General features: G+C 47.8%; 1 protein-coding gene and 1 long non-coding RNA gene across 2 annotated transcripts; one reads left to right on the forward strand and one right to left on the reverse strand.

The window, feature by feature from the left end:
- Positions 1–564: 564 nt before the first annotated feature.
- PSMC6 (proteasome 26S subunit, ATPase 6) lies at positions 565–11,341 on the forward strand. Its single transcript, XM_032113615.1, has 14 exons — positions 565–732; positions 1,490–1,569; positions 1,811–1,850; positions 2,210–2,262; positions 4,392–4,459; positions 4,858–4,972; positions 5,522–5,609; positions 6,310–6,371; positions 6,453–6,576; positions 6,704–6,765; positions 7,746–7,866; positions 7,957–8,037; positions 10,233–10,304; positions 10,845–11,341. Exons 1-14 carry the CDS (start codon positions 606–608, stop codon positions 10,961–10,963), a joined length of 1,212 nt encoding a protein of 403 aa, XP_031969506.1. The 5' UTR covers positions 565–605; the 3' UTR covers positions 10,964–11,341.
- LOC116446225 lies at positions 11,088–13,732 on the reverse strand. The gene is made up of 2 exons (XR_004241091.1): positions 13,201–13,732; positions 11,088–12,457 (listed from the first exon to the last, which is right to left on the reverse strand). It is a non-coding gene; the product is annotated as an uncharacterized LOC116446225 (long non-coding RNA).
- Positions 13,733–13,777: the final 45 nt, after the last annotated feature.

Raw genomic sequence — 13,777 nt, forward strand, 5'->3', positions numbered from 1 at the left:
AACCTGGGTTTCACCTGGAGTACATCCACTCTGAGGCACAGCATGAGGAAAAGGTGTCTGATCCCTCCCCGGCAGTGACAGCAGCCAAAAGGCTTCCCATGCCAGCAGCCTTCCCTGGCACATATTTTGGGATGATTTCCCGGGGTAAAGCAAGATTTGGGGGAGCAGCTCATCTCTGTTGTAGGTCCCTTGCAGAGCCACGGGAAGGGAGTGAAATCCCAACATTTTTCTTGGCTTCCCACTGCCAGAGGGCAGGGTTAGATGGGATATTGGGAAGGAATTGTTCCCTGGGAGGGTGGGCAGGCCCTGGCACAGGGTGCCCAGCGCAGCCGTGGCTGCCCCTGGATCCCTGGCAGTGTCCAAGGCCAGGCTGGACATTGGGGCTTGGAGCAGCCTGGGACAGCGGGAGGTGTGGTGGAAGGGGGTGGAACGAGGTATCTTTAAGCTCCCCTCCAAGGCACAGCCCGCGCCTATCGCAGCTGATGGTCCCGCCGCGCGCGGCCCCTCACGACAGCAGCCGCGTGTCGCGACAGGCCGCTGTCCTCCGCGGCGGCAGGGGGCGCTGCGCGGCGCTGAGGGCCGGGCGGGAGCGCCCCCCCGCCGCCATGGCCCTTCCCGGCATTCCCTATGAGCGGCGGCTGCTCGTCATGGCGGACCCCAGAGACAAGGCGCTGCAGGACTACCGCAAGAAGCTGCTGGAGCACAAGGAGATCGACGGCCGCCTCAAGGAGTGTGAGCGCGGGCACGGCGGGCGGTGAGGGGATCGGGGGTGGGCGCCGCTGAGCGTCCCGCGGAGCCCCGGGAGAGAGCGCGGCGGCCGCGGCTCGGCCCGCGCTTCGTCATGGGCCTGGTCGGGCCCCGGGGAGCGGGGGGTGGACGGCGGTGGGTGCTTCCAGCGGAAGGGCTGGGTCCCGGTCCCTTTGGAAGGGCTCCGGAGCGTCACAGAATCATTTAGGCTTGAGAAGATCATCGAGAACAATCTGGGACTGTCACCGCCTTGTCAATAGACCAGAGCACTGAGTGTCACGTCCAGCCATTGCTTGGACACCTCCAGGGATGGGGAGTCCACCACTGCCATCAGCAGCCCTTCCCCAGTGACTGACCACCCTTTCCATGAAGAAATTTTCCCTAATGTCCGGTCTAAATCTCCCCGGTACATCTTGAGGCCGTTTCCCCTTGTCCTGTCCCTTTTTCCTGCGAGCAGAGCCCGAACCTCTGGCTGCACCCAGGGAGTTGTGCAGAGCCAGAAGGTTCCCCCGAGCCTCCTTTTCTCCAGGCTGAGCCCCCTCATCTCTCTCAGCTGCTCCTGCTGCTCCAGCCCCTTCCCCAGCTCCATTCCATTCTCCACACTCGCACGAGGGTTACTTGCTGGGTTTGCTGGTGTCCCACAGTCTTGCTTTTCCTGTGCTTTGCTGCTGGAAAAGGGTCAGGCCCCGTGTTCTTGTGGGGTTGAAGGTTACCAAAATCCTGTGTTTCTGCCCTTTTCTAGTAAGGGAACAGCTGAAAGAGCTCACCAAGCAGTATGAGAAGTCAGAAAATGATCTCAAGGCCTTACAGAGCGTTGGGCAGGTATGTGAGAGAAACGAGGTGTTGGCATCCTGTGCTGCTTGTTGACAGTGAATCTGCCTGGAAGTAACCTTTAAATCCATTTTTGGCATCAAGAAAGAGAAAGTGGGGACAGTCCAGGTAAAACAAACAGGGACCTTGACATCAGGAACTGAGTGTTTGGGTTAGGGAGGTTTTCTCTGTGTGTCTGAGCTCTGCAATGTTAATTTCTCTCTAGGCTAATGCTGGATTTGCTCTTTTGCAGATTGTTGGCGAGGTTCTTAAACAGCTGACAGAGGAGAAATGTAAGTATTTTATGTTATATTCTCTGAGATTGTGAAAGTCATGGAATCATGGGATGGTTTGGGTTGGAAGAGACCTTAAAGCCCATCTCATTCCAACCCCTGCCATGGGCAGGGACATCTTCTGCTCTCCCAGGCTGCTCCAAGCCTTGTCCAGCTTGGCATGGAACACTTCCAGGGATGGGGCAGTCATAAAATAATAAGCTTTTGAGGTTTAAATCTTGTTAAAGTTATGGAGAAGTAAAGAATTAAAATACTGGTGATCAGATTATTGGCAGAAAAGCATTCTGGATAGGTCAGAAACACCACTCAGAGGGTGAATTGAGTAAATTTGGGTTTTTCCTCTAATTTTCTCTCTCCAGTCATTGTGAAGGCAACAAATGGACCAAGATACGTGGTTGGCTGTCGCCGTCAGGTGAATTGATCTGTGTGAATATTTATTAAAATTGTTTTTAGTCTGGAGTATTAGGATTGCATTTCATCCACTGGGTCCTTGATGGGGTAAGGTGTTTCCTGCTCCCCTCTCCCTTTGTGGGTGGTGGTAGTGTAACTTCCTCCTGGAGACAAAACAGTCCACAGCATTCTTGGGACCTTGCATGTGTTTTATTCTTTTGATTGAGTCAAAACTCTGTCCTTCTGCCTGATTTTGGACTCTCTGAAAATTGATTATTATGAAAATTGATAATTGTATAATGTCACTGTTGCTGTGCTGTGACTGTTGCTGTCACAGTGCTGAACTTTAGATTTAATATTATTTCAGTATATTTCATAATCATGGAGCAGTTTGGGTTGGAAGGGAGCTTCAAGCCCATCCCATTCCACCTCTGCCATGGGCAGGGACACCTTCCCCTAGCCCAGGCTGCTCCAAGCCCTGTCCAACCTGGCCTTGGACACTTCCAGGGATCCAGGGGCAGCCCCAGCTGCTCTGGGCACCCTGTGCCAGGGCCTGCCCACCCTCACAGGGCAGAATTCCCAGTTCCCAATATCCCATCTAACCCTACTCTCTGTCTGTTTGAAGCCATTATTTTTATCCATATCTGTATTTTTTTTTTCTCTTTCTGGAGAGAAACAGATGTTCATTACAGAATTTTGAGACATAAGTAAACTTAATTCCACTGTGGGGCATGTGAGGTAATCTTGATATTCTGTGTTGAAACAGAGGTGAATGCTAAGGAATAGGTTGTCCTTGGATGAACCTGGCATTGCAACACTTTGGAGTTTATTCTTCACTAAAAACACTCTTTTATCTTAAAAGATCCTTGATTTGCTACCAGAGGCTCAAAAAAAAAAAAAACCAAACCATGATTGTTTTCAAAATGTCAAAATATCAAAGACAAACAATTTCTCCCGGACTAGAAGGACGAGTTTTTGATCAAAGCCCTCGTGGCTGAGCTGCTGCTGCTCAGGAGGGAGGAGAGCAAGGCTGTTTAACTGGGAGCAAAATTACTTCCCTTTCTCAAGTGCATTAGCTAAGAAGGTCAAGTGGTTTCTCTTTGTTTTCTTCTCACTGCAGTATAGCTTAAATCTGTTGGGCAGAGTTGAACCTGAGAGAATTCCAAGCTGTTACAAAGTTCTTTGGATAAGGGAGCTGGAAAGAGGCCTTAGTAGTGACCCAGTAAGGGAAGAGAGACTGCTTGATCCTAAACCCTGCCGGAGGGTCAAGAACCCACGTGGCAAGGGACCTTATAAATCCCCCAGCAGGGGCAATGGGAAGCTTCCAGGAATCCTGGAAAAGGGTTGTTGGAATCCTTGTTGTGCAGATGCCATGTCCCAGAATTCCAGAATGGTTTGTGTTGGAAGGGACCTTAAAAGCACGTCCAGTCCCACCCCCTGCCATGGGCAGGGACACCTTCCACTGTCCCAGGCTGCTCCAAGCCCTGTCCAAACTATCCTGGGACACTTCCAGGGATCCAGGGGCAGCCCCAGCTTCTCTGAGCACCCTGTGCCAGGGCCCCACCACCCTCCCAGCCAGGAATTCCTTCCCAATATCCCATCCAGCATGGGCTGTGTCCTTGTCCTTAAAGCTCAGGAGAAATTAGTTTTTGAAAGACAAGGTGAGAAACTCTTTTAATTCCAGCAGGGTTTAGCAGGGTGTACTAGAATGTGTTTAAAAATCCCATTAAAATGGAATAAGCAGACAAAAACTGCTGAGGCAGGAGAGGAGGCATCCGAGGTGAAAGAGAATAATCAAACAGCTGACTTCAAAGGTGGGAAGTAATGACACAGGAAAATGTGCAACTTTTTGTGAGGATTGTTCAGTTACTCTGAAACAGCTGTTTCTGTGTGGAGCAGAGGGGAGGATTAGATCCCGCTGATCCAGTCAGATGGACAGCAGTAAAATTAAAAATTAATGATGGACTAGAAAATAATCTTTATTTTAAAAGTGGTGGAGGTGAGTTAATGACTGCTTGGTGTGTCATACAGTAGCCTTGTTTTTACTTGTGTGGGATGCAGCAAGGAGTGCAAACTCCAGTGAGCCTCTTGGCTAAAATGAGGGATTGTGTTGGAGTGGGGTTCTAACAGAATTCCTTTTTTTGGGGCTAGCTTGACAAGAGTAAGCTGAAGCCAGGGACAAGAGTTGCTCTGGACATGACCACTCTGACTATTATGAGGTAGGATTGTGCTCTTCTCATCATAAAAAGGGGGGAAAACATTACACAAAGCTTGGAATAATCAGTTCTGTAATATTTTGTAAACACTTTCTGCAAAGCAATGCTTAAATAAGGACAGTTATTTTGAGGGAAGAGTAGTGTGTCTATTTTATATGATTTTAAAAGTAATTGGATGTCCTTTAGAAAAATAACTGGTATTTTCAGCCAATTTTTAAGCTGTGTTTTAAAACTTCAAAAAGTTTGCTAGGTTTGGGTTTTTTCCTGGTTTTTTTCAGCACATAAGGTGGGAAGAGAAGAAATAATTTTCATATTGCTGTAGAACTGATGGAAATAACTTTATAAATTTACCAATGTGTCTGCACAGTGAAAAACATCTCCTCTTAACTCTTGTTTTCCAGATACTTGCCCAGGGAAGTGGATCCACTGGTTTATAACATGTCTCATGAAGACCCAGGAGATGTTTCCTATTCCGAGATCGGAGGGTTGTCGGAACAAATCCGGGAGTTACGGGAGGTACCCAGTGCCTCAAACCCCCCACCAGACACTGATAAATGCTCTGAGTGAAGCTTTTCAGGGCAAAACCACCTTTTTGATGTTTGTCCTACACTACCATCAGGCTGTTCAAGGATCCTCTCAGATTAGTGCTTTCCATGCTTCATTTAAAGTGCTTGGATTGGGACTAAAATGAAGATAATCCTATAGTGAAGAGGATTTAAAGGATCTGAGACCCTTTAGCTGTGGGAATGCCATGAAGTCAAGTGGGAGGGCCAGCAAAACAGACTGGAATATTGCTCAAAAACCACCAGGATTGTTTTGGGGAGTGGAATTAAGATAGTAGGGATGTGATTTGAGCAGAGAGCATTGAGAGGAACCAGCCATTGCAGAGCCAGGGCAGGGGTGTGGATTGATCCATAGGATCTCTGACATTTTCTTACTTAACTGTTCCTCACACAAAAATGCTGCCAATAAATAAAAATGCAGATACATGAAAAACAGGCTGGCAGGTGCACCATTAACTGTTTTAAACCACAGAGTCTCAGTTTGTTCTCTGTTCCTTCACAGGTCATTGAACTTCCACTTACAAACCCAGAATTATTCCAGCGTGTGGGAATCATCCCTCCAAAAGGCTGCCTGCTCTACGGCCCCCCTGGTGAGTCTCAGCGAAGGGGAACCAGTGGTTGGTTGTGGCTTTCAGACTGTGGCAAGAGCTTGCTTTATTTCTCCTTTTCTCCCTTTCCGTTCTGTTTTTTCCTTTTCCTTCCCTCTCTCTTCCCTCTCTCTTCCCTCTCTCTTCCCTCTCTCTTCCCTCTCTCTTCCCTCTCTCTTCCCTCTCTCTTCCCTCTCTCTTCCCTCTCTCTTCCCTCTCTCTTCCCTCTCTCTTCCCTCTCTCTTCCCTCTCTCCTCTCTGTTTTCTTTCTCCTTTCCCTCTTTTCCCTCTTTTCCCCCCTTTTCCCCCCTTTTGCCCCCTTTTCCCCCCTTTTCCCCCCTTTCCCCCTTCCCCCTTTTCTTTTTACTTTTCTCCCCTTCCTTTTCTCCCCTTCCTTTTCTCCCCTTCCTTTTCTCCCCTTCCTTTTCTCCCCTTCCTTTTCTCCCCTTCCTTTTCTCCCCTTCCTTTTCTCCCTTTCCTTTTCTCCCTTTCCTTTTCTCCCTTTCCTTTTCTCCCTTTCCTTTTCTCCCTTTCCTTTTCTCCCTTTCCTTTTCTCCCTTTCCTTTTCTCCCTTTCCTTTTCTCCCTTTCCTTTTCTCCCTTTCCTTTTCTCCCTTTCCCTTTCTTTTTTCCCCTCTTTCCCAAGTCACTGGCAGGCAGTGTTGAGCTAGTAATCAAACAGCTTCAATCTCTTGTCTGTCCAGGTACAGGAAAAACCCTTTTGGCCAGAGCAGTTGCCAGCCAGCTGGATTGCAACTTCCTCAAGGTGTGTAATGGCAGTGCCCTCACACACATAGGGTCTGTTTGCTCTCCAGCCTCCTCATCCATGTCCTCTGTGCTTCCCAAGGTGGTGTCGAGTTCCATAGTGGACAAATACATCGGCGAGAGCGCTCGGCTGATCCGAGAGATGTTCAATTATGCCAGAGATCATCAGCCCTGCATCATTTTCATGGATGAGATCGATGCTATTGGTAAGGCTCATGGTTTGGGGGAGTGGCTGGGCTCTCCTTTTAAGGCTGAAATCAGCTATAAAGCCAATTCCCCCCTGTTTAAGAGGCAAAAGGCAAATACCTGAACTGATGATTTGGTGTGCTGCAGGTGGGCGCCGCTTTTCCGAAGGCACATCAGCTGACAGAGAAATTCAGAGGACTCTGATGGAGGTGAGTGTCCAGTTCCTGCCTGTGTCCTGAACAGCCACGTTAAATATAATACAGCTGTGAATTGTTACCTGGTTTCTGGCTTGGCAGAATGTTTTCTGGGTTCATAATCTTAAACTAGAAGTGAACTAAGTGCTGCTTTTACAAAAGGCAGCTGCACATCCTGATAACTCAGCCATGAGTTCAATGTGGATATTAATTGAATCTTATAAACTGCTGTAATTATTCGGGATATTTTCCTTTGCTTACTGCTGCTCCCTGTGTCTTTGAAGGTTGGAGGGCCCCCTTTCTAACCCTTTTAGTCCCAAAGACTCTTGTCTGTAACAGTTTTGGAGTGTTAGAGTTGGCTTTTCAAAGCTAGGAGGAGCAGTTGTATTTCTTTGTTTCTGTGTTAATTGCTTTGGTAAACTGGGTCGTGTGATGAGAATATTAAAACCACTGGTGACAGTTAGGAATTCTGAAGCTAATGGGAACCTTCCATGGCCTGTGTTTGCAAACAGTTTGCCTGGTTCAAAAGAATGTGTCTGCCTTCCACAGAGAATGAAATCACTGTGATCCAAGTGCTTTGAGTGCTCACAATGAAACGCCTTCCTGTGTGTGGATTAGTATTCCAGAGGCTGTTCTTCAAGTCTAATTGGAATGTCCTGGCCTTGGTGCACTACAGTCCAAATGTGTCAGGCAGCCATTGGCTCCTTTAGTCCTTGCAGTGTTTTCTTTGCCTCATTGTTTTAGTCAAGTGTTTCATGTTTGAGCTCAGCTTTTCTCAATGTCCTTTTCTCTGGGCAAAGCATTTTCAGTGTCTCTCTTCAGCTCTTCATTGCTTGGAATGGAATATTCAGGGAGCTTGAGCCCTTGTAGGATTTTTTTTTTTTTTTTGACTTATATTCAGAGCTTTTCATCTTGGTGAAAATACTTAGGCAGGAAAACAAATCAGACTGTGAAGGTTTGGGGTTGTTTGACACCAAAGTTCTTTTTCCTGTTAGTTGTTGAATCAGATGGATGGATTTGACACTCTGCACAGAGTTAAAATGATCATGGCTACAAACAGACCTGACACCTTGGATCCTGCCCTGCTGCGGCCCGGAAGGCTGGATAGAAAAATCCGTGAGTTTCTGCTTCCCAGTGGCTGAAAGGAGGATATATCCCATGGGAATTCTGGGTTTCTGCTTTTATTGAAGCTATAATTCTTTCTAGATATCGATCTACCAAATGAGCAAGCCAGATTAGATATTTTGAAGATTCACGCAGGTCCTATCACTAAACATGGTGAAATAGGTAAGTAGGGAGTTAACCTGGATGTCATTCCTACTGCTGTTTGTAAAAGTGGGAAGAGGATGAGTTGTTACAGTGATTCTGACTGAATTCCCACATTTACACTCTTTGTTGTGCCCACACAACTTCCCCTCTTGGAATTCTACTTCTTTTATTTTTTAATGCATCATGATTGAACTGTTGTTAAGTCTTTGAAAAGGAAAACAGAATATAAACCCTTGGAGCACAGCTGGAAACTGGAAAATCAACGTGGTTCTCATCAGGCAGTTTCCTGTTTCTAAAGGCACAGCTTTTAGTGCAAGTAGAGAGTGTTTTCATTCACTCCTCAATGAAAGAAATACTGTTAATGAAGAAGTCTGAAAGCAACAATCTTTAGAAGTCAGGGAGAAACCTTGGGAGTTTAGAGACGGCATAAGGAAAATTGTTGTCTGGGTGTGGTGTGGATTGTTCTCTCAGGAACATAAGGGGAGAATAAGAAGATAAAACGGGGAAGGTTTATTTAAGGACTGTGTTACTCTGAGCTGCCCAGAGTCCTGCTTTCACAGTGACTCCTCACGGCTTTCCTGGAGGAAACTGGGGCTGGGATTTGCTTTTAAAGCAGTGCTGGCTGCCTGGGAGTGCAGCAGTGCCCCAGGGCCCCGTGCCACCCCCACCCCCTCTGTGCTGACAGCAGCGATTCCTGCAGCCCCTGGAGCTGATCCCGGTCACCATCTGGCTGCATCAACAGCTGCAGCTCAGCACAGGGAGAGCAGGAGCGAGCTGGGGGAGGGCCAGGGATGGGCATTGCTTTTCTTAGCAGCAGTGTTGGCTTAAACCTGCATGTGACTGCAGGCTAAGAGAGAGAAGGAGCTCCAAAGCAAATCATGAACCTGAGGTAAAGTTCTTGGAGAGAAACTTTTTACAAGGCATGGAGTGGCAGGAGAAGTGGCAGGACAAGGCAGCACCAGAGGACACTGTTAGATGGGATATTGAGAAGGAATTTTTGGCTGAGTGGTGGGGCCCTGGTTGCCCAGAGAAGCTGTGGCTGCCTCTGGATCCCTGGAAGTGTTCCAGGCCAGGTTGGACGGGGCTTGGAGCAAGTGGAGGGTGCCCTTGGCCATGGCAGGGGTTGGAAGGAGATGGTCTTGAAGATGCCTTCCAACCCAAACCATTGTGGGATTCTACTTCATCCTGTTCTCATGTCTTTGGCACTGGAGTGGAGCAGGGTAGGATCATTCCTTCTGCCATTCAGCAAGGTGAGGTGTCAGGTCCTTGCTAAATTCCTGCATGTGATATGGAAAGACTGTGATACTCAGCTTTGATATCCCAAAAAGAAGGCCAGGACTTAGCAGCAGGGTGAGGTGGGAGTTGCATTAAAATCCAAAGGTAAGAACCTGCTCAGGTTCCAGCAAGAGATTCTCCTGCTTCAATCCTGGTGTCTGCTGAAAACCCTAAACTCACAAACCTTGCACTGTTCAACCTTGCTTAGTCCCCTCACTTAGGTTTTTTTAACTTTCCAATTACGAAAAGAATTTTTATATGACATTGTACTACATGGAATTAAAATACAGCTGAAGAACTTCTCATCTTTAGGTGTTTTTGGATTCCTGAGATAAAAACATTCAGTTCAAATGTTTGGAATTTTATACAGAAGGGAAACTGAAAAGTTTTCCAGGGAGTTGATAATTTTAATAAGCAGCTTGCAAAAATCAGAACTTGCTGGAGGCTCAACAGACACAGTGGATTAGAAATTGATTCCCACTGAATTATAACCATGGCCACTCTTAGTAATATATGTGTGCATAAAATACCAGGCTGAATATATTAAGACAATTAAATGCCTTTCTTAGATGGAGTGTTGGAAGTAGAAAGGGACTGAGTTATGATCACTTGGAGATAAGTTTTCTGGGTTTTTACATCATTTAAATGATAAGAACATTGCACTGATGGAGTTTTTGCACTTCATGTTGATTCTTGTAACCACAAGATGGTAACTTTGGGATTTAATTATGTAACATAAGCTTCTGGCTGCCACACATTTCTGTTTTAATGGAAGGGCTGATACAGCTGATGATTCCAGTTAATTTATCAGCCCAGTGGGCAGCTCTCTGTTTGCACTGAAATCCAAGTGGCTGTTTGGTAGCTGGATATGTATTTCATTGGCATCCCTAATGGGAAAGGTGATTTATTCCTAACGGGCATTGGTGTTTTATGAACAGATTATGAAGCAATCGTGAAGCTTTCAGATGGCTTCAACGGAGCAGACTTGAGAAATGTCTGTACTGAAGCAGGTAATTCCTTAACTCTTCATTTGGATGTGCTAAATCTTGGATAATGCTGAACCTTGGAGCTGTTCCTCTCTTGATTAAACCCAGGAGCTCAGAAACATCCTGCTGGAACATTTCACTTGAGCTCATCTGAGCCAACCACTTGTTGGCTGATCATGATGTGTCCCACTGTCTCATTAGAACCAGTTACATTCCAGAAACAGTGATTGTACCCATTTTTCTCCTTTTTGCAGAGAGTTCAGGGCTCTTGGTACCTGTGTGCCTGGAGAGTGGATGTTATTTTATGCTTTTTCCACATGAAAATTTGTGCATTCGGGGTTTGCCTGCATGGGCAGGCTAAGTAACACACTAAATGCACACTCAGAGTTTAAACAAGTTTTCTTTTTAGTAATCCCCTAGTTCAGAAAGGTGAATTCCCTCCTCTTCCCAACATCCAAGACATGGGAAGGTCCACATGCAGACAGTGTAACCTGGATCTGTTTTCATTTGGATTTGAGTGAAACTTCATGTTCTGTCTTCACACTGTTAAATCCTCCCTCCCAGGGATGTTTGCCATCCGTGCCGATCATGACTTCGTAGTTCAGGAAGATTTCATGAAAGCTGTCAGGAAAGTGGCTGATTCCAAGAAGCTGGAGTCCAAGCTTGACTACAAACCTGTGTAAATTAACCATAGAATTTGTGATTGATTGTACACATCCTACGGGGTTAATGCATAAAAAAAAGAGAGAAATAATGTACCTCTTGATTATCATTGTAAAGTGTTTGTGTAGCATGTAGCTAGTAATTTTGGGAATGCTAGTTGCAAGTTGGCTACAGGAGTGTGTTTCTGTACAATTCCGAAATGCAATGTTCATTACAGCCCAGGCTCAGTCAAATGTGTGGAGATGTGTTGTTCCCTTAGCAATTATGGTGGGAATTTATAAACGTGCCTGAAGGGATTCACAAACAGAAGAAAGTCAGTTCATTTCTTGACTTTTTGTATATCAGTAAATCTCATTTCCCCAAACAGTTTATGAATAAAACCTGTTTAAATCTGTTTATCCTGGTGGACTTTGTGTGTAGCTCTCATAGAGAGGTGAATTTTGTGTCTTCTGAGTTTGAGGAGCAACTTTTCTCTGGTGTAGGGATTGGAGTCCTGCTTCCTCCCATTCCAAACAGAGGCAGCATGTCCCTTGGAGAGAGGAGGGACTGGTGGGGTCTGGACAACCCTTTCCATGAAGGAATTTCCCTAATATCCAATTTAAACCTCCCCTGGTGCACCTTGAGGCCATTCCCTCTCCTTCTGTCCCTGTTCCCTGCGAGCAGAGCCCGACCCCCCCCGGCTGCCCCCTCCTGTCAGGGACTTGTGCAGAGCCACAAGGTCCCCCCTGAGCCTCCTTTGCTCCAGCCTGAGCCCCTTTCCCAGCTCCCTCAGCCACTCCTGGGGCTCCAGCCCCTTCCCAGCTCCGTTCCCTTCCCTGGACACGCTCCAGCCCCTGCATGTCCTTTCCATGAGGGGCCCGGAGCTGCCCCCAGGACTGGAGGTGCCTCAGCAGTGCCAGCCCAGGGGACAGTCACTGCCCTGGTCCCATGGCCACACTGTGGCTGGTACAAGCCAGGAGCCTTCGGCCTTTTTGCCCACCTGGGCACATTCATTTGCTGCTGAATTCTGGGAATAGGATTTACCTGAGCTGGTGTTTAATTATTGCAAGAAGTAAACAAGGTGGTGGTGTTTTTTAAGGGCATCTGCTTTGTTTTCCAAGCAGTTCCACCCTGAGGGGTGCACACAGATCCACTGCACTGTGCAGCTCACCTGAATGTTGGACTGGAGCAGCAGTGCACTAAACCACTTCTGGCTACTTCTAATTATCCTAATTGGATTACTCTGGGCATGCTCAGCTGACAGGCAAGTACATTAGATTAGCTCTTGACTTCAGGAAACACACAGCATCTGCCTGGCAATTTTAACAGCTGTAGTTTTGTTTCCTTTCCCATCACAGATAAAACAGGTAGTGTAAGGTGTAGAACAGTTCAAACAGGACAGGCAACAATATTTCCCTGTTTATATGGCTGTTACAGACCTTTCTTCCTACTGTGGCTGTGTCAGGAGTGTAAAGATGCAAATCTCAGGTTTAGTTTTAACGCCCTTTTGAGTGCAGCTTGTACAGCCGGCGTGCCTGGAACAATGAGAACATGAGATAAAAAGTCCATTTCCAAGCACTACAGTGGTGTGAACAGCGAGCTGAGCCTTTGGCTGAGGGAGTGGTTGCTGAAACATGATTGCTGAAGGTTTCTCAAAGTTTTATTTAGTAAAAAGAGCAGAAAGGTGCACTAGAAATAAAAACTGAGACTAAAATTCCAGGGCTAGTATTTCCAAAAGGACACTTGCAATTTTATTTAAGCAACCAACCCATTAACTTTGCTTGCTTTGACTAAGCTTTCCTCAGAAATCCCAGTGACACCAGTGTAGGTTTTTAGTTCACCAAAAAGCACAGGAATGAAAAACTGCAGCTTAAGTGAAGTCTCATAGAATCATAAAATGGTTTGGGTTGGAAGGGAGCTTAAGGACCATCTCATTCCAACCCCCTGCCATGGGCAGGGACACCTCCCACTATCCCAGGTTGCTCCAAGCCCCATCCAACCTGGCCTGGAACACTTGCAGGGATCCAGGGGCAGCCACAGCTGCTCTGGGCACCCTGTGCCAGGGCCTCAGCACCCTCCCAGGGCAGAATTCCCAGTTCCCAATCTCCCATCCAGCCCTGCCCTCTGGCAGTCTGAAGCCATTCCCTGTGTCCTGTCTCTCTACGCCCTTGTCCAAAGTCCCTCTCCAGCTCTCCTGGAGTTATCAGAGCATGGGACCTCAAAAAGCAATAAAACAGATTCTTGCCCCAGCACTGAGGTGTCTGAGGGCATCACTCACACAAAGAGGAGCTGATTGGAGATCCCAGAGTCATCCCAGGTTGGAAAACACCTCCGGTATCATCGAGTCCAGCCTGTGACCAGTCCCCACCTCGTCCCCCAACCCAGAGCACTGAGGCCACGTCCAGGCGTTCCCTGGACCGGGGATGGGGACTCCACCGCCTCCCTGGGCAGTCCAGAGATGACCCGCTTGGCGTTGCCAGCTAAAACGTGAGGCAGCAGCGTCATTCCCATGGGCGATAGAGCCAAGATGGAAGCGGGCGTGTGAGAAGGAGCCCTGGGGAATGTCAGGGGACGGAGACAGGGAGCGTTAATGGCCGCGCCGTGCCTGGAGCGCGCCCGGCCGGAGGCGCTCCGAGCCGGGCCCTGGTCAGCGTTAACGGGCGAAGCGCCCCTTACTGAAACTTTGGGGTGAATTACTCCGAATTTAGGGGTTGCGAGCGGGCTCATTAAACGAACCGGGGAGATAGCTGCCCGGGAGGAGACAGGAGAGCGCTAAGGGCGGAGCGGGGCGGAGCGGGGCGGGGGCTGGGGGAGCGGGCCCGGGGGCGGGCGGGAGGCTGGGAGGAGGAGGAGGA

The sequence above is a fragment of the Corvus moneduloides genome, chromosome 6 (assembly GCF_009650955.1).
Source record: "Corvus moneduloides isolate bCorMon1 chromosome 6, bCorMon1.pri, whole genome shotgun sequence".
NCBI lineage: Eukaryota > Metazoa > Chordata > Aves > Passeriformes > Corvidae > Corvus > Corvus moneduloides.